The 17,943-nt window shown below is 42.4% G+C and overlaps 1 protein-coding gene across 1 annotated transcript; it reads right to left on the bottom strand.

Moving 5' to 3' along the window:
• Positions 1 to 541: 541 nt before the first annotated feature.
• On the bottom strand, positions 542 to 10,202 carry dhrs3b (dehydrogenase/reductase 3b). The gene is made up of 6 exons (XM_021569481.3): positions 9,384 to 10,202; positions 4,077 to 4,220; positions 1,989 to 2,108; positions 1,335 to 1,573; positions 1,116 to 1,241; positions 542 to 1,022 (listed from the first exon to the last, which is right to left on the bottom strand). The coding sequence occupies exons 1-6, from the start codon at positions 9,576 to 9,578 to the stop codon at positions 938 to 940; spliced, it is 909 nt and encodes a 302-aa protein (XP_021425156.1). The 5' UTR covers positions 9,579 to 10,202; the 3' UTR covers positions 542 to 937.
• Positions 10,203 to 17,943: the final 7,741 nt, after the last annotated feature.

Raw genomic sequence — 17,943 nt, 5'->3', positions numbered from 1 at the left:
ATGAAAGCTTGTCCTTCTAAATCAGGTTTTCCCCGACACCACACATACTGTAATTTACAAGGTTCTCTTTGATGATATCTGGGATACATCTCGCAAGGCCTTTTTAAACCGTGTTTTCAATTATTCAATAAAACATGAATGGTTTAATGGTTAACTATTTTCCAGCATGCAACAACTTGTGGCCGGGATTCAATCCGAGCACTCTAGTCGTCAACGCTACTTTTAAAGGCAATGTTAGCGCATTTATGGTCAACGCTACAGATGTCGGCTTGGAAATTGCCTTTAAATGTCAAATGCCATTTAACGTCGTTTTGGATTTAATCGCGGCCCTAATCTTCTTCATAGTGTATAAGTGAGCAGTGTATGGATTTGTCTTGCCTTCCAATGAATGTTGCTCATTTGCTGTTTTGACAACACATCCTGGCATGGTTTGCATAACTGTGTTATCATTCTCTACCATGTGAGAATCATCCGGTTAACTCTGCTGTGTTGACCACTCAGTAGACATTTTCCAGTCTACATGCACAAAGAGACACCTTGGTTCTCTGAAAAAGTATTTTATTAATGTGATTCCATTCAAAGACACATTATTGGTAGGATAAAGAAAGGATCATCAAAAAAAATGACTTGTGGAAAAAAGGCTGTTGATCCAGGCAAGTTTTGCATGGCTTATGTTCAATGTGTGAATGGTATTAAGTCCGTCCAACTACACACAGGAGATCAAGAATGTGACCAGGATAAGTTCCAGCAGCTTGTAAGCTAAAGTTACCTGCCGAAGCAACGATACATGCTGAAGTCCCCATGACACTTTGCTGCATACTTTCAAAAGGCTTTCATTGTTTCCCAATGTCCTGTAGCCCATGTATCCTTCCATTCAACATCCTCTGGAGTTAACGAGGTTCCTCTGATATGTATTGACATTCAGGATCATTTGTGTTTATGTCCTCCCTTTGAATGTATTCATGCAGGTATAGGTTCCAGAAAACTTGTGGATCTCTTCAAGTGCAGCCTGTGGCATAAAGCTAGGGTGTGGAGAAAATACAGAGATAGGGGGTTACCTATGAGTGAAAAACATGTGTGTACTTTGAATTGGTCAAAATGACATGAGGCATTACCTTTTGAGGACAACGAGAGCATGCATGGTCCAGGGCATGTAAAGGTAGGCTGTGTTAGTCCTGACTGCATCCACAGTCCTTTCAGCAACTGTCTCTGGCTTGAGGGGAGGGAAGAGCGCTGGAAACCTACAGGACCAGAAAAACCAGCAAGATTAGGTATGCAGTAACTGCAATACATGGTTTCATGTAAACTAGGGTGTGAAGAACCATGTTGCTCACCTGACTCTCATACCCTGGAACATCTCAGTGTTGGTGTGGAAGGGGAGCACGGTGGTGCAACCCACCCCGGGACAGTCCAGCAGGCCCAGAGTCAAGCTCTCCATGAAGGCCAGGGAGGAGGCCTTGGAGGTGCAGTAATCTATGGCCCCAGGGATGGGCGATTGGGAGAGGATGGAGTTTATACAGACTACGTGGCCATGCTGGAGCTCCAGCATCCGTGGCAGGAAGGCCTTTGTAGTCTGGATGGGGGAGAAAAAGGGAGGGAGGGCGGATATGGGAGAAAATGTGCCGTTAAAGACATGAAATAGAGACACACAGGGGAAGCAGGCCCGAGTGGAGCCACAGATTGAGTATACATTTATTTTTAGCTGATGATTGCATTTCTGTCTGCACACAACCTGACAGTTTGGTCTATATTCAAACAGAGTGCCATAGGCCTTCTGATTTTCTACCTAGGGGCTGAAGCAGTAAGCCTATCATTTGGAAATACCACTACACTCATGTAAATGAAGCTGAGACTGACATGCCTGCTGGGCGCCCACTTCTGTCAACATGCAGGGTTATTGGCCACTAAAAGCACTTGTGGAGAATGATACGATTGATCTATCTATAAGGAAACCCACACCTTTCTTCCTAAAACTTAACAACACTTACCCAGAACTGCCCCATTGTGTTGATGTGTTGAGATTTCAAAAGAGCGTCATCGTCACAGTCCATCAGACTTTTCCCATGAACCACTGCAGCGTTATTCACCAGGATCGTAACATCTCCCACCTGGGAAAAGAATAACATAACAAACGTCAAAAACAAGACTGCGTTTCTATTCCTCCTATTAAGAAGTTATCCACTTTCTTTCTACCTACTTTCTTTTCATATGAAGTTATGTAGTAGAGCTGACAGACAGTCATATTCAACACTCTTACAGTGCCTTGCGAAAGTATTCGGCCCCCTTGAACTTTGCGACCTTTTGCCACATTTCAGGCTTCAAACATAAAGATATAAAACTGTATTTTTTCATGAAGTGGAACGACATTTATTGGATATTTCAAACTTTTTTAACAAATCAAAAACTGAAAAGTTGGGCGTGCAAAATTATACAGCCCCCTTAAGTTAATACTTTGTAGCGCCACCTTTTGCTGCGATTACAGATGTAAGTTGCTTGGGGTATGTCTCTATCAGTTTTGCACATCGAGAGACTGAAATTTTTTCCCATTCCTCCTTGCAAAACAGCTCGAGCTCAGTGAGGTTGGATGGAGAGCATTTGTGAACAGCAGTTTTCAGTTCTTTCCACAGATTCTCGATTGGATTCAGGTCTGGACTTTGACTTGGCCATTCTAACACCTGGATATGTTTATTTTTGAACCATTCCATTGTAGATTTTGCTTTATGTTTTGGATCATTGTCTTGTTGGAAGACAAATGTCCGTCCCAGTCTCAGGTCTTTTGCAGACTCCATCAGGTTTTCTTCCAGAATGGTCCTGTATTTGGCTCTATCCATCTTCCCATCAATTTTAACCATCTTCCCTGTCCCTGCTGAAGAAAAGCAGGCCCAAACCATGATGCTGCCACCACCATGTTTGACAGTGGGGATGGTGTGTGTTCAGGGTGATGAGCTGTGTTGCTTTTACGCCAAACATAACGTTTTGCATTGTTGCCAAAAAGTTCAATTTTGGTTTCATCTGACCAGAGCACCTTCTTCCACATGTTTGGTGTGTCTCCCAGGTGGCTTGTGGCAAACTTTAAACTACACTTTTTATGGATATCTTTAAGAAATGGCTTTCTTCTTGCCACTCTTCCATAAAGGCCAGATTTGTGCAATATACGACTGACTGTTGTCCTATGGACAGAGTCTCCCACCTCAGCTGTAGATCTCTGCAGTTCATCCAGAGTGATCATGGGCCTCTTGGCTGCATCTCTGATCAGTCTTCTCCTTGTATGAGCTGAAAGTTTAGAGGGACGGCCAGGTCTTGGTAGATTTGCAGTGGTCTGATACTCCTTCCATTTCAATATTATCGCTTGCACAGTGCTCCTTGGGATGTTTAAAGCTTGGGAAATCTTTTTGTATCCATATCCGGCTTTAAACTTCTTCACAACAGTATCTCGGACCTGCCTGGTGTGTTCCTTGTTCTTCATGATGCTCTCTGCGCTTTTAACGGACCTCTGAGACTATCACAGTGCAGGTGCATTTATACGGAGACTTGATTACACACAGGTGGATTGTATTTTTCATCATTAGTCATTTAGGTCAACATTGGATCATTCAGAGATCCTCACTGAACTTCTGGAGAGAGTTTGCTGCACTGAAAGTAAAGGGGCTGAATAATTTTGCACGCCCAATTTCTCAGTTTTTGATTTGTTAAAAAAGTTTGAAATATCCAATAAATGTCGTTCCACTTCATGATTGTGTCCCACTTGTTGTTGATTCTTCACAAAAAAATACAGTTTTATATCTTTATGTTTGAAGCCTGAAATGTGGCAAAAGGTCGCAAAGTTCAAGGGGACCGAATACTTTCGCAAGGCACTGTATCTTATCCAGACATTGCAATTGAGGTGTAATCTATATGTCAGATGGTGAAGAGGAATCAAGGAGCTATGAACCCCTGCCAGTTCTGTGGGGGGAAGTAAACAGCAGTGATAGAAACCTTGACCTGTGAGCGTTTCACTGGCTCAAAACAACTTTTTTATTTGTGTGGATAAAAATTGCTCATTGGATTTACTATGGACCTACGGTAAAACAGCATACCTTCTCTCTGACCACCTTGGCCTGCTTGTAAACCTCCTCCCGATTGGCCACGTCGCACAGGAAGTAGTGGCACTCTGTTCCTGATTGGGAGATCTCTTCGCATGTCTCTTTCAGACACATCTCTGTGCGGCCCCACAGGATCACCTAAGAAAGGAAACATATTGAAGGTAAACTAGCCATGGGTTACAAAATAGGGTTAGAAAATGACTGACAATGAAGTTGTTTAATACTCTATGTAATATGCTCTGAATAGAAGGCGAACAAGTAACTCAGCTGCTTGAATAGTGATATTTAGCTTTTTAACAATCAGCGATCTGTACATTTATTGTTGTCCAAATCCTGAGAAAAACATGACTAAAATAAGTTTAATGGTGTTGGATTCTGGCTTGAAATATACTTATTCGTGTTGCCATACTAGAACTTATTGATTACTTTACATGTAAAATAAATGTAAATGCTCAATGAAGGGTGAACAGGGACTTTGTGTATGCAAAGTTACTGAGTGAGACAGAAAATGTATTATGAATTATTAAACATGTTATTAAACATGGATATTAATATTCTTAAGGAAGGAAGCAAAGAGCAACAGTCTAGTCTCAGTTCCTGATAACGCAGGCCAGTTGCCGTGGAACTAGGACAAGGAAGGATGTGGAACTCAACTCGAAATACGGTCAACAGTTGAAGAGAGATGAAACCTCTGGGTGTCACGATCGTCGTAAGGAGCGGACCAAAATGCAGCGTGGTATGTGTTCATTATGATTTATTAATTAAAGAAAGCACTGAACACTGAATACAAACTATACAAAAACAATAAACGAATAACGACCGTGAAGCTATAATGAGAACTGCGCTGACACAAGCAACTAACATAGACAATCACCCACAAACAAACAGTGAAACCCAGGATACCTAAGTATGATTCTCAATCAGAGACAACTAATGACACCTGCCTCTGATTGAGAACCATACTAGGCCGAAACATAGAAAGCCCAAAATCATTTAAAAACAAACATAGACTGCCCACCCCAACTCACGCCCTGACCATACTAAATAACGACAAAACAAAGGAAATAAAAGGTCAGAACGTGACACTGGGAGGGGGGCCAGAAGGGCCCACCCCGAAGAGCATCTAATGGAACTACTGTCCTATCTCACACACACACACACACACACACACACACACACACACACACACACACACACACACACACACACACACACACACACACACACACACACACACACACACACACACACACACACACTTCAACGATTATGAAGGTTCTAAACTTAGGGAGGACCATGACAATACCAGTAAGAGGAACCTACTGAGTTTCTGCCTAACAACAGAGAAGGATGTTTATCTTAGACATACAAAGAGGTGACTCCTAGTCAAAAGGTATAAATATGTGCTTGTGTGACTTGTATGTTGTGTCTGCAGCTAACGCACCCAGTGGGTTGAGTAAACCTTGGTTTGAGCTTTTACTAGTCGTCCGTTTGAGTGTTTACTCTCTTTGCTCAGAAGCTAACAATGGGTAGCCAAAACCAAATAACTATACCAACAACTCATGCTCTCAATAAGTGCATAGACATTTCATGTTTGCAGCATTTGGTCCAAAAGGATGAGAAGACATAATTTGGTTGAAATGTTCATTTAATTCATAGAACAGAGAGGCCATTTTTAGGTGCAACAAATAGTTTTAGAGTGAGATAAAGCGGGTGGAGTTGCAGTATGAATAAACTGTCTCTTCATCAGCCTGGTGAGGCTAAATGAAGTTCAGTCATTAGAGCAGAGAACACGGGGTAGGATGGAGGTGGGGGGCAGCGATTGGGCAATTAGATCTGTCAGTCTTTGGGGTCAGGGAAAGGTAATGAAATAAGGTGTCGAGCCCTCCTCATCTCTCAAACACACATTCTCAAAGAGATTACACAGCATGTTGAGCCCAGTCATTTCTGGTCAGGGAGTCTGAAAACAGTGAGTGTGTGAAGTACTGAGGGGGCCAATGTAGGGCTTGGCTGGTTGCCTGTGACCGAGGTTAATATTTGAGCAGAAAGAAAGTGATCCTGTGTGTATGTGTGTGTTTGTGTGTGTCTGGGTGTGTGCATGGACATGTGAGTGCAAGAACTTGCAGGTCTTTCACCCACCCTTACAGTATGATATCAATGTTGTGTAACTATAACAATCCTAATTCTAATAGGGAAGATCACTTAAACACAAGTACAGGTCACAGTGACATCCTTGTCCTGATGGAGAAGAGCACAGTGACAGCCAGGGGCTATAAGCACATATTTCTTTAGGAATGAATAGGAGGATAGTACAGTATATCTCAACCTCTCAAACATGCATAGCTTTCCAAAGGTTGCCTAAGGTTTTGCTGCTATCTGTCTTGTTTTACTGCAACACCACATCTAGGGCAATCTGATCAGCTGTCTGTGATTTACATAATGGAAGCACTAAGCGAATGAGACTTTAAAGTGAAACGTTTGCTTTGGGGCCTTCATTCATTTGAGTGGGAGGATCACAATCTGCATGACATGTAGTTTCTATCAGTTCCAAGACTTCAACATGGTTGTCTTTCCACTGGATGGGTCATTGTTTGAGTTCATTAGGATTGCTTTTTTGTTTGCTTCTTTTGCAAGCCCATTTTAGTCATCAGAAGAGATGGACAAGTGGCAAGTGGGTCTAGTTAAATGACTGAAAGCCTTTCATAGGATTTCATCCTAACAGTATTCACACTGTGTTTTCCTGTTATTTAATTAATTATGCTTATCTGCCAGTGCCAACACAAACAATGGCCAGTTAAATCTAGAGCTATCAGTTTAGGATGCCTACGTGTTGAGGTAAAACTAATTCTAAATTCCCTCACATCAGGTGACTAAGTATCTCTGATAAACCAGTGATTACTCTGAAGTGCCATATCTGACAAGATGAAACAACATTCACCAACTGTGTAAAACTGATGGTCTATTCAAGGACAGTAAGTCTTCGCCATTACAGAGGGCTGATGTGTCAGGGTGCAATGATGAACTGGCGGTGTGGTCATCCACATGCCTACACCACAACACAATTATATTTCACAAGGGAAAACCTGGGTTCAAGGATGGGCATGAACCCTTCTCTTCACAGCAGCTGTAGAGGATAGGGGCAAACAGGGAGAGAGGGCTTTGGGAGTTCAGGAGGCAGTCGCCTGTCCTGCTGCTGTCTAATTAGTGCAGAGATAGCAGGGTCAGTTGCAGGGCAATACCCAGCTGGGAGCAGCGTGCTTCCTGCACACACACACGCACACACACAAAGACACACTATATAGTGCTTCAACTAATCAACCTGGGTAGAGGCATATGTTCCCAGTTCTCCAGATGAGAAGCCAGGGCTGAGAAAGATTGCATTATCTTATCTCTTAGTTTTCTAAATTGTACTTCTTCCACATGTTCACAATATTATGATCAAAATATTGAGTTGCAAAACTGACCCCCCTTTGTTGTGAAGAAGCAAATGATAGCTTTTAAAAGCCACAGGTTTCCTCCGAGTTCTTCCATGAGAAGACGTTGATGGAAGGATGATGAGCGAGGCTAAAGCAATTTAACTTAAAATGTTTTTTTGTTTTTTTTAGCTCAGGCCACATAAAAGAACACCAATTATAAACCGGTACGTTTGAGGCATGAATGCTGACAAAACATGTATTTTTAATGCTCTTATTACGTTGGTAACCAGTTTATAATAGCATTAAGGCACCTCTGGGGTTTGTGGTATATGACCAATATCCAGGCACTCCGTGTTGGGTCGTGGTTAAAGACCCGCCCTTAGCCATGGTATATTGGCTGTATACCACACCCCCTCGGGCCTTATTACTTAAATAACAACTACGACTCTGTCGTTTGCCACATGGCAATTCATAAAGCTAGTCATTATTGGTCTAAGTTACATGGCGAACATGCAACTATCTTTTGATTTTGATTTGTAAAAGGGGGATGTGGTATTCATATGAAATCCTTGTGACATGATTATGTCTCAATCTGTGTGTCTGAGAGGTGTAAAGTGGACTGGACTCTGTCCATTACACATGAGAGCACACAGAACACCACGGTGGCTCACTATGCACTCAGCTGTGTAATGTTTGAAGGAAGTTATAATAGGAATAGTGGGTAATCTGACCAGTAGTGGAGGCTTGGCGGGGACTGTCAATGTAGTCACTGAGGTATTTCAAACCTAAGTGACTGCTCCTTTTTAGGGAGGGGGATGGGGGTGGAGACAGGCTATTTATAAGACCCCTGGATGTATGATGATGAATGTTTAGGATGGGCGAGGCAGCTAAAACATGTCACCTTCCTCTGTAGGCTTCATTTCACCTCAATAATGAACTCAATGTAAGGTCATTTCTGCCTTTCTGGTTTGCTTGAAAAACACATCTGAATCTGTTTTATTCTGGCAATGTGATGTTTTATGTTGGCACTTGGCATAGGTAAGTGTTCCTTTGCTGGTCCCAGATGAACAACAACACTTATTCTGTGAGGATTATGTGATTAGCTTTCAAACATGTTTCTTCAGAGAGTTTCAAGTAGAAAAAAGAAGCACACATTCATCCCAAATCCATAGTAGGGTTTTGTTATCAATTGATCAGTTCTGCTGGCAGTCATAAACCAATACAACTTTCTTCTGGACATTAATGATGCCTGATCTCATCCACTATACATTTTCAGCCATAACTCCTATTCCTGAATTTTGGCTGAACAAATATAATTCTGTGCTTCACTATATCATGGCAGTGGTCAAACGGTCAGAGGGGGACCATCGATTTCTGCAGACATGCCCTCTGGTTGACCTACTCTGTTGTGCAACTTGTACCAAAACTGAGAACCCTGTCCTGCAATCTCAATGGCCCATTTACTCTTAAGGTCATGGCACCCTGCATTCATATTGGAAGAAACAATAGATTGGAGTAACACATGGGCAAACTGATGTCTTTGCCCTCACAATGTACCTAGGCAAACATATGGAGATTTTGGTAAAGGAGGATGGGGGTGGGGCAGTACTACATCAATAAAAAATATTAGTTTTGTCAAGAAATGTGTGTAAATAAGACTATGTATGGTTGGTACAGGGTATGAACTCAGTCATTGTTATAACCATATAATTAACAAGTACTAATTCAAAAGATATGAAAACCTGCACAGGTGTGGGCTAATACTGGCTATTTTGAGTACTCCTATTGTCTAGGCTAAGTAGACCCACTCACTTTTAATGCGCAACAAGTTGCATAATAAAAACAAAAAATTGAGAAACTAAACGCATGCATCTGTTTAATTTACCTTTTTAGCGCCCTGCTTGGCAAACTCTTGAGCCAGGTGACGACCAATACCTCGCCCCCCGCCTGTGATCAGCACCACCTCCTTGGTCAGGGTTCTCCGTCTACTTGGTTGCAGTAAGCACACGCTTGCTTTCAATATGTAGTATAGAATGTGGATGGGGAACAGCACCATGCAGCCCAAACACTTAAAATCCATGTTACTTCTTGTACAGTAACCTAAATTCTCAAAACAACTTTCGAACACAGAAACACAAGTTCAGTAACGATATCCTCCAATCGTGATGTCCTTGGCAGAGCAGAGTTCAATATTAGGTTTTTAGGTAATTATCGGGTTAAAACTAATAGCAGACTAAAGAAGGCTACTGCAGCACTTGATGTCAAAATGTCCTACAATTGATAAGCTCGTCAATATACGGAGCTCAAGCATGTTTCTCGATTTATTCAGAATACTGGCAAAACTATGTTATTTGATTCAATACCTCTTTACACCGGTAGTACTTTGTTACTTTTAACAAAACTGAACTCGAGTAACCTAAAGAAGGCGCGAGTGTCTCCAAAGGCATGCGCTACGGAATCGTCTACAACAAGTGTGTTGTGTTCCTTCCTTTAGACGTTACCGCCTCTGACTCTGGCAGCTTAATTTATAGAGCTCTGACTACCCGTTCTCGCAGTGCTGGAAAGACCTGCGATCTGAAGGGAGTTTTTTAAAGACCATTAATCCTGATTGACAGGTTGACTGGTGAGGAATATATTTATTGACTGTGTCGGCTGTGAATGGTTGTGCTCCCCACCCCCGAGAAACGTTGGCCACCACTGCTGTGAAGGCATATTTCAGTTGCTCCCACTCTCTGATAAGTAATAGTTGGATACGTTTCTCATGAACTTTAGAAGTGGCATAACCTGCTTTGATAATTTACTTGGATTACTTTGATGGCACTTTGATGAGGCAACATTCACCCAAACTGGTTTAAGGGGTTGGTCGCAGTATCCAGGTTGTGTGCACACACACAATCTCTGAAACTGAGAGCTGGCGGGGAGTAGATGTGTCAAGTGACTGGATTCGAAAATATTTGGTGGAAAAAAGTGAAGGGAAAATAGGAAGCACAAAATTCTGCAAGAGCAAGCAGCAAAGAAACAAAATAAGTTAACATGCCAGCAGCAGATTCTTTCAGATACCTCCAAATCAGGAATTTCTTAAGGACACATATCCCATAGTATGACATTAAGCCAAACAATCCTAGATTTTATGATGTGCTACAGGCCCACATTGAGGCATCCACAGACACTATTAAAAGGGCTTGGGAGCAGGAACTTGGTTCAGAATACTCAGATGAGTAGGACTGGGTAGAAGCTCTCCGGAATATAAACCACAGTTCAGTGAATGCCAGACACAACCTTGTTCAGTTTAAGGTGATACACAGGTTACATTACTCAAAAGTTATACTGCATAAAATATTCCCAGACAGCTCACAACTGTGAGAGGAACAAGTAGGATGAGGGGACTATGACCGACTTATTTTGGACATGTCCTAAATTACAGTTGAAGTCGGAAGTTTACATTCAGTTAGGTTGGAGTCATTAAAACTTGTTTTTCAACCACTCCACAAATTTCTTGTTAACAAACTATAGTTTTGGCAAGTCGGCTAAGGCATCTACATTGTTCATGACACATGTAATTTTTCCAACAATTGTTACAGACAGATTATTTCACTTATAATACACTTTCTCACAATTACAGTGGGTCAGAAGTTTACATTCACTAAGTTGACTGTGCCTTTAAACAGCTTGGAAAATTCCAGAAAATTATGTAATGGCTTTAGAAGCTTCTGATAGGCTAATTGGCATAATTTGAGGTGTACCTGTGGATGTATTTTAAGGCCTACCTTCAAACTCAGTGCCTCTTGGCTTGACATCATGGGAAAATCAAAAGAAATCAGCCAAGACCTCAGAAAAAAATGGTATACCTCCACAAGTCTGGTTCATCCTTGGGAGCAAGTTCCAAATGCCTGAAGGTACCACAATAATCTGTACAAACAGTATGCAAGAATAAACACCATGGGACCACGCAGCCGTCATGCTGCTCAGGAAGGTCTCCTAGAGATGAGCATACTTTGGTGCGAAAAATGCAAATCAATCCCAGAACAACAGCAAAGGACCTTGTGAAGATGCTGGAGGAAACAGGTACAAAAGTATCTATATCCACAGTAAAACGAGTATATCGACATAACCTGAAAGGCCAGTCAGCAAGGAAGAAGCCACTGCTCCAAAACCGCCATAAAAAAGCCAGACTGCACATGGGGACAAAGATCGTGCTTTTTGGAGAAATGTCCTCTGGTCTGATGAAACAAAAATAGAACTGTTTGGCCATAATGACCATCGTTATGTTTGGAGGAAAAAGGGGGACGCTTGCAACCCGAAGAACACCATCCCAACCGTGAAGCACGGGGGTGGCAGCATCATGTTGTGGGGTTGCTTTGCTGCAGGAGGGACTGGTGCACTTCCCAAAATAGATGGCATCACGAGGCTGGAAAATTATGTGGATATATTGAAGCAACATCTCAAGACATTAGTCAGGAAGTTAAAGCTTGGTCGCAAATTGGTCTTCCAAATGGACAAGGACCCCAAGCACGCTTCCAAAGTTGTGGCAAAATGGCTTTTAAGCATAACAAAGTCAAAGTATTGGAGTGGCCATCACAAAGCCCTGACCTTAACCGTATTGAAAATGTATGGGCAGAACTGGAAAAGCGTGTGCGAGCAAAGAGGCCTAACCACCTGACTCATTTACACCAGCTCTGTCAGGAGGAATGGACCAAACTTCACCCTATTTATTGTGGGAAGCTTGTAGAAGGCTACCTGAAACGTTTGACCCAAGTTAAACAATTTAAAGGCAATGCTACCAAATACTAATTGAGTGTATGTAAATTTCTGACCCACTGGGAATGTGATGAAAGAAATAAAAGCTGAAATAAATCATTTTCTCTACTGTTATTCTGACATTTCACATTCTTAAAATAAAGTGGTGATCCTAACTTACCTAAAACAGGGAATATTTACTAGGATTAAATTTCAGGAATTCTGCCATTCTGCCCACAACAACTTCTCCTCAGACGCCAGTGACTGAGGATGTTGATTAAGGCAGCCCCCCACATCTCTCTGATTCACAGGGGTCACGTTAAATGCAGAAGATAAATATCAGCTGAATCCATTCAGTTGCGCAACTGACTAGATATCCCATGTGCCCTGCTTTTGCTGTTCTAAGAGCAGTTTGAGTCAACTGGGTCTAATGCGGCTTAAGCACAGAACTGTACCTTGTCATCAATTTATGTTGCTGTTTTAGGAGCAGCATGAGTATACAGGGGGCATTGCTTCGAACAGAACAGTGTCAATTAGATATTGCTGCTCTAAGAGCAGCTTGAGTCAACTGGGTCTTCTGCTGCTCTAAGAGCAGAAATATCAGTACTGGACATCAACATATTCAGTACTCCATATTCCTCTTTTCCCATTTTCCTAAAATGTTTTATTGCCTTTATCAGATCTGGATGGAGTCAGAACATCCAGCTCATCATCCTGGGGTAGAACGCCTACTTCACAGCATGTCACAACACACTCTTACACTATAAGGAATTGTTTTCCATTTAATCTAAATAATCTATATCTCTATGAAATTAAGTTGAACCAACGTGGACTAGATGCTGAATTAAGCACCAAACAGAAGAAAACTGACTAAAACAGAGACACCACATGAACTTGTTCAATAAGAAACACTTTTTTGTTTTTGTTTTCTGTTGTGAAATGATTTGCTACGGTTTGCCTTAATGAATATGACCCTGATCGTAACCCACCATTTACAAATACCCATAACAGGGTTTCCAATGAGTATATCCTTCACTCTTAGAATAAATTAAAAAATCTAGAACATAAAAGGGTTCTTCAGCTGTGCCCATACGAGGACCCTTTCAAGAACCTGTTTGATATGGAACCTTTTGGGGTTCCATATAGAACCCTTTCTACCTGGAACCAAAAAGGGGTCTCTTATGGGGACAGCCAAACCTTTTTTTAAAAGAGCGTAATAGTAGTTTGTGGTCCTCTAACAGGTACCGGTTTAATTTTTAATTCCAAGGGAAGCCAGGCTTCCCCTTAAAAATGACAAAAAAACAACATACAAAATAATTTATCTGTCGTCTGTGTTTCATAAATTTCTTTCAATTCAAGAGAGGCTGAATCTATCTCTGTAACGACTGTCTTGGGAAGAAGGTGAGGACCAAAGCGCAGCGTGGTAAGTGTACATCTTATTTAATGAAAAAAACTGAACACTGAATAACAAACAACAAAGAAACAACCGAAACAGTTCTGTCTGGTGCAGACACACAAAGACTGAAAATAACCACCCACCAAACACAATCGAAAACAGGCTACCTAAATATGGTTCTCAATCAGGGACAACGATTGACAGCTGCCTCTGATTGAGAACCATACCAGGCCAAACACAGAAATAGAAAATCATAGAAAAACGAACATAGACAACCCACCCAACTCACGCCCTGACCATACTAAAACAAAAGACAAAACAAAGGAACTAAGGTCAGAACGTGACAGTACCCCCCCCCCCCCCCCCCCAAAGGTGCGGAACCTCACCCCTTTGTCTCTGTATTTGTAGCCCATCTATGCTGTCTGGTCAAAAAGAGTATGACATTGTTTCCACCCGTAGCATTAAAAGCAAGGAAACCAGCGAGCATTTGGCCTCCCTTGATGAAAAAGTATATAATAGTAGCCAATCAGCGTTGAGATAAACTGAGTGAGCTCACCTGTGAATGGTCTTGGCGCACCAAAAAACAGTCTCAAGGGAAACCCGTTTGGATTTTGCTTCAGACCAATCACATCACATTAGAAGAACATTTTAATTGTTGTATCCTGTTTTGTTGTTGTCCTCCGGTGGCTAGGTTGCTAGCTAAAATTGTCTCTTTCCTAAATTAGTCATGGGATTTGGAATTTTGTTTTAACTTAATTCTCAATACTGGCCAATGATTATAACGCCAATTCTGATCCAGCCATGTATTCACACATTGTGGCCCTGGCCTGAGAGGATGGAAGTTCAACATGTAGCTAGATGTAGAAACGTTACGCTAATGTTAACCATGAAAGAAAGTTAGGCTAGCAATCAAGCATTTTAGCCAGGTAGCCTAGTACAACAACAACTAAAAGGGTGTATGACAGTCATAGACTGTTTAGGCAACATGACACAAAGAGATCTTCTTTTGGATCTGACAATTAATCTTGATGGTTGTACAGTCATCTCAAAGAAAACTGTGAAGGACGTCGGCGTTACTCTGGACCCTGATCTCTCTTTTGACGAACATATTAAGACTGTTTCAAGGACAGATTTTTCCCATCTACGTTACATTGAAAAATCAGAAACTTTCTGTCCAAAAATGATGCAGAAATACTAATCCATGCTTTTGTCTCTTCCAGATTAGACTACAGCAATGCTCTACTTTCCAGCTACCTGGATAAAGCACTGAATAACCTCCAGTTAGTGCTAAACACAGCTGCTAGAATCTTGACTAGAACCCAAAAATGTTATCATATTACTCCAGTGCTAGCCTCTCTACATAGGCTTCCTGTTAAGGCTAGGGCTGATTTCAAGGTGTTACTGCTAACCCACAAAGCATTACATGAGCTTGCTCCTATCTATCTTTCCGATTTGGTCCTGCCGTACATACCTACACATATGCTACGGTCACAAGATGCAGGCCTCCTTAGTGTCCATAGAATTTCTAAGCAAACAGCTGGAGGCAGGGCTTTCTCCTATAGAGCTCCATTGTTATGGAATGGTCTGCCTATCCATGTGAGAGACGTGGACTCAGTCTCAATCTTTAAGTCTTTATTGAAAATGTATCTCTTCGGTAGGTCTTCTGATTGAGTGTAGCTTGGCCCAGGGGTGTGAAGGTGAATGGAAAGGAACTGGAGCAACTAACCGCTCTTGCTGTCTCTGCGGTTCCTCTCTCTCCATTGGGATTCTCTGCCTCTAACTCTATTATGGGGACCGAGTCACTGGCTTACTGGTGCTCTTCCATGCTGTCCTTAGGAGGAGTGCGTCACTTGAGTGGGTTGAGTCACTGACATGATCTTCCTGTCCTGGTTGGCGCCACCCTTGGGTTCGTGCCGTGGGGAGATCTTCGTGGGCTATATTTGGCCTTGTCTCAAGATAGTAGTTTGGTGGTTTGAAGATATCCCTCTAGTGGTGTGGGGGCTGTGCTTTGACAAAGTGGGTGCGGTTATATCCTGCCTGTTTGGCCCTGTCCGTGGGTGTCGTTGGACAGGGCCACAGTGTCTCCCGACCCCTCCTGTCTCAGCCTCCAGTATTTATGCTGCAATAGTTTATGTGTCGGGGGGCTAGGGTCAGTCTGTTATATCTGGAGTAGTTCACCTGTCTTTTCCGGTGTCCTGTGTGAATTTATGTATGCTCCCTCTAATTCTCTCGCTCTCTCTCTCTCTCTCTCTCTCTCTCTCTCTTTTTCTCTCTTTCTCTCTTTCTCTCTTTCTCTCTTCTCTCTGAGGACCTGAGCCCTAGGACCATGCCTCAGGACTACCTGGCCAGTACACCTAGTTGTGCTGCTGCTCCAGTTTCAACTGTTCTGCCTGCGGCTATGGAACCCTGACCTGTTCACCGGGCGTGCTACTTTGTCCCGGACCTGCTGTTTTCGACTCTCTCTCTCTACCGCACATAATGTCTCTAACTCTGCATGATCAGCTATGAAAAGCCAACTGACATTTACTCCTGAAGTGCTGACCTCTTGCACCCTCTACAATCACTGTAATTATTATTATTTGACCCTGCTGGTCATCTATGAACGTTTGAACATCTTGGCCATGTACTGTTATAATCTCCACCCGGCACAGCCAGAAGAGGACTGGCCACCCCTCAGAGCCTTGTTCCTCTCTAGGTTTCTTCCTAGGTTCCTGCCTTTTTGGGGAGTTTTTTCTAGCCACTGTGCTTCTACATCTGCATTGCTTGCTGTTTGGGGTTTTAGGCTGGGTTTCTGTATAGCACTTTGTGACATAGGGTGATGTAAAAAGGGCTTTATAAATACATTTGATTGATTGATGAAAGAGGAGGATGGCATTGGAATTTCTCTACAAGTAAGGTGACTCAACATGTTTTGTTCTACTTGCACACACACATAAATCAGTGCCATGGACAGCCACATCCTATATAGCTTACATTGATTGGGCTAAATAATTGTTGGTATCTTTAGGTTGTCACTGTATTAGACTAAGCATAGTTGATTAGATGTTGTTGAAATGGTGCTGGAATGGTGGAGGCAGCGCCTGTTTTCAATGCAACTTGCTCTAAATCTCTGTGGTTCTAAATCAATAGTTGTTTAGTAGTCTGAAAATGTGGGAAACGTTAACTTGCTTGACCATGCTGTAGGTAATGTACCTGTTTATCTTTGCAATATGCTTTGTGGAATTCATCGGACAGATGTTGCTCTCCGGTTTTGTGATAAAACAAAGCTGTGGTTGAATTTATATGGTCACTGTGTCACTTATTGTCTCGGCCATAGCCCTATATATCATGATGTCAAGGCATAAGGACTAACAGGTTATGGAGCAAACTATCACAACACATAGGTTGTAATATGGCTATTGTATCCTGGCGATTTTACCCACACATCGCTACTACAGCCAATACCTGGGCTACAACACTATGCAGGACTTCTTCCCCACTATGAACATGAAGGCCAACCCCATGTGTGATGACCGCCACTGCAGAAAACAGCAGAACAAATACACTGAGCAAAAATGTAAACACAAAATGCAAGTGTTGGTCCCATGTTTAATGAGCTGAAATACAAGATCCCAGTGAGTATTTCTCCTTTGCCAAGATAATCCTGACAGATGTGGCATATCAAGAAGCTGATTAAACAGCATGGTGCACCTTGTGCTGGGGACAATAAAAGGTCACTCTAAAATGTGCAGTTTTTTCACACAACAGAATGCCACATATGTCTCATGTTTTGAGGGAGCATGCAATTGGCTGCAGGAATGTCCACCAGAATTGTTGCCAGCAATTTGAATGTTCACTTCTCTAACATAAGCCGTCTCCAACGTTGTTTTAGAGCATTTGGCAGTAAGTCGAACCGGCTTCACAAACGCAGAGCACATGTAACCCCGCCAGCCCAGGACCTCCACATCCGGCTTCTTTACCTGCGGGATCATCTAAGACTGAAACTGTGTGTTTGCACAACCAAAGAATTTCTGCACAAACTGTCATAAACCATTACAGACAAGCTCATCTGCGTGGTCGTTGTCCAGGGTATTGACCTGACTGCAGTTCGGCGTCGTAACTGACTTTAGTGGGCAAATGCTCACCTTCGAATGGCCACTGGCACGCTGGAGAAGTGTGATCTTCACAGACGAATTCTGGTTTCAACTGTACCGGGCAGATGGAAGACAGCGTAGCATGTATGATGTCGTGTGTGCGAGTGATTTGCTGATGTCAACGTTGTGAACAGAGTGCCCCATGGTGGTGGTGGGGTTATGGTATGGGCAAGCATAAG

The sequence above is a fragment of the Oncorhynchus mykiss genome, chromosome 17 (assembly GCF_057628025.1).
Source record: "Oncorhynchus mykiss isolate SJ-2025 chromosome 17, ASM5762802v1, whole genome shotgun sequence".
In the NCBI taxonomy this organism is placed as follows: Eukaryota; Metazoa; Chordata; class Actinopteri; order Salmoniformes; family Salmonidae; genus Oncorhynchus; species Oncorhynchus mykiss.
This window is presented reverse-complemented; position numbering and strand designations above follow the sequence as displayed.

Excerpts from the sequence above, each read along its gene's own strand:
- dhrs3b (XM_021569481.3), bottom strand. The coding sequence starts at position 9,578 with ATGGATTTTAAGTGTTTGGGCTGCATGGTGCTGTTCCCCATCCACATT. Across the intron at positions 2,109-4,076 it reads CCAAGGTGGTCAGAGAGAAG|GTGGGAGATGTTACGATCCT; the intron begins GTATGCTGTTTT and ends TTCTTTTCCCAG. Across the intron at positions 1,023-1,115 it reads GCTCTCGTTGTCCTCAAAAG|CTTTATGCCACAGGCTGCAC; the intron begins GTAATGCCTCAT and ends TCCACACCCTAG.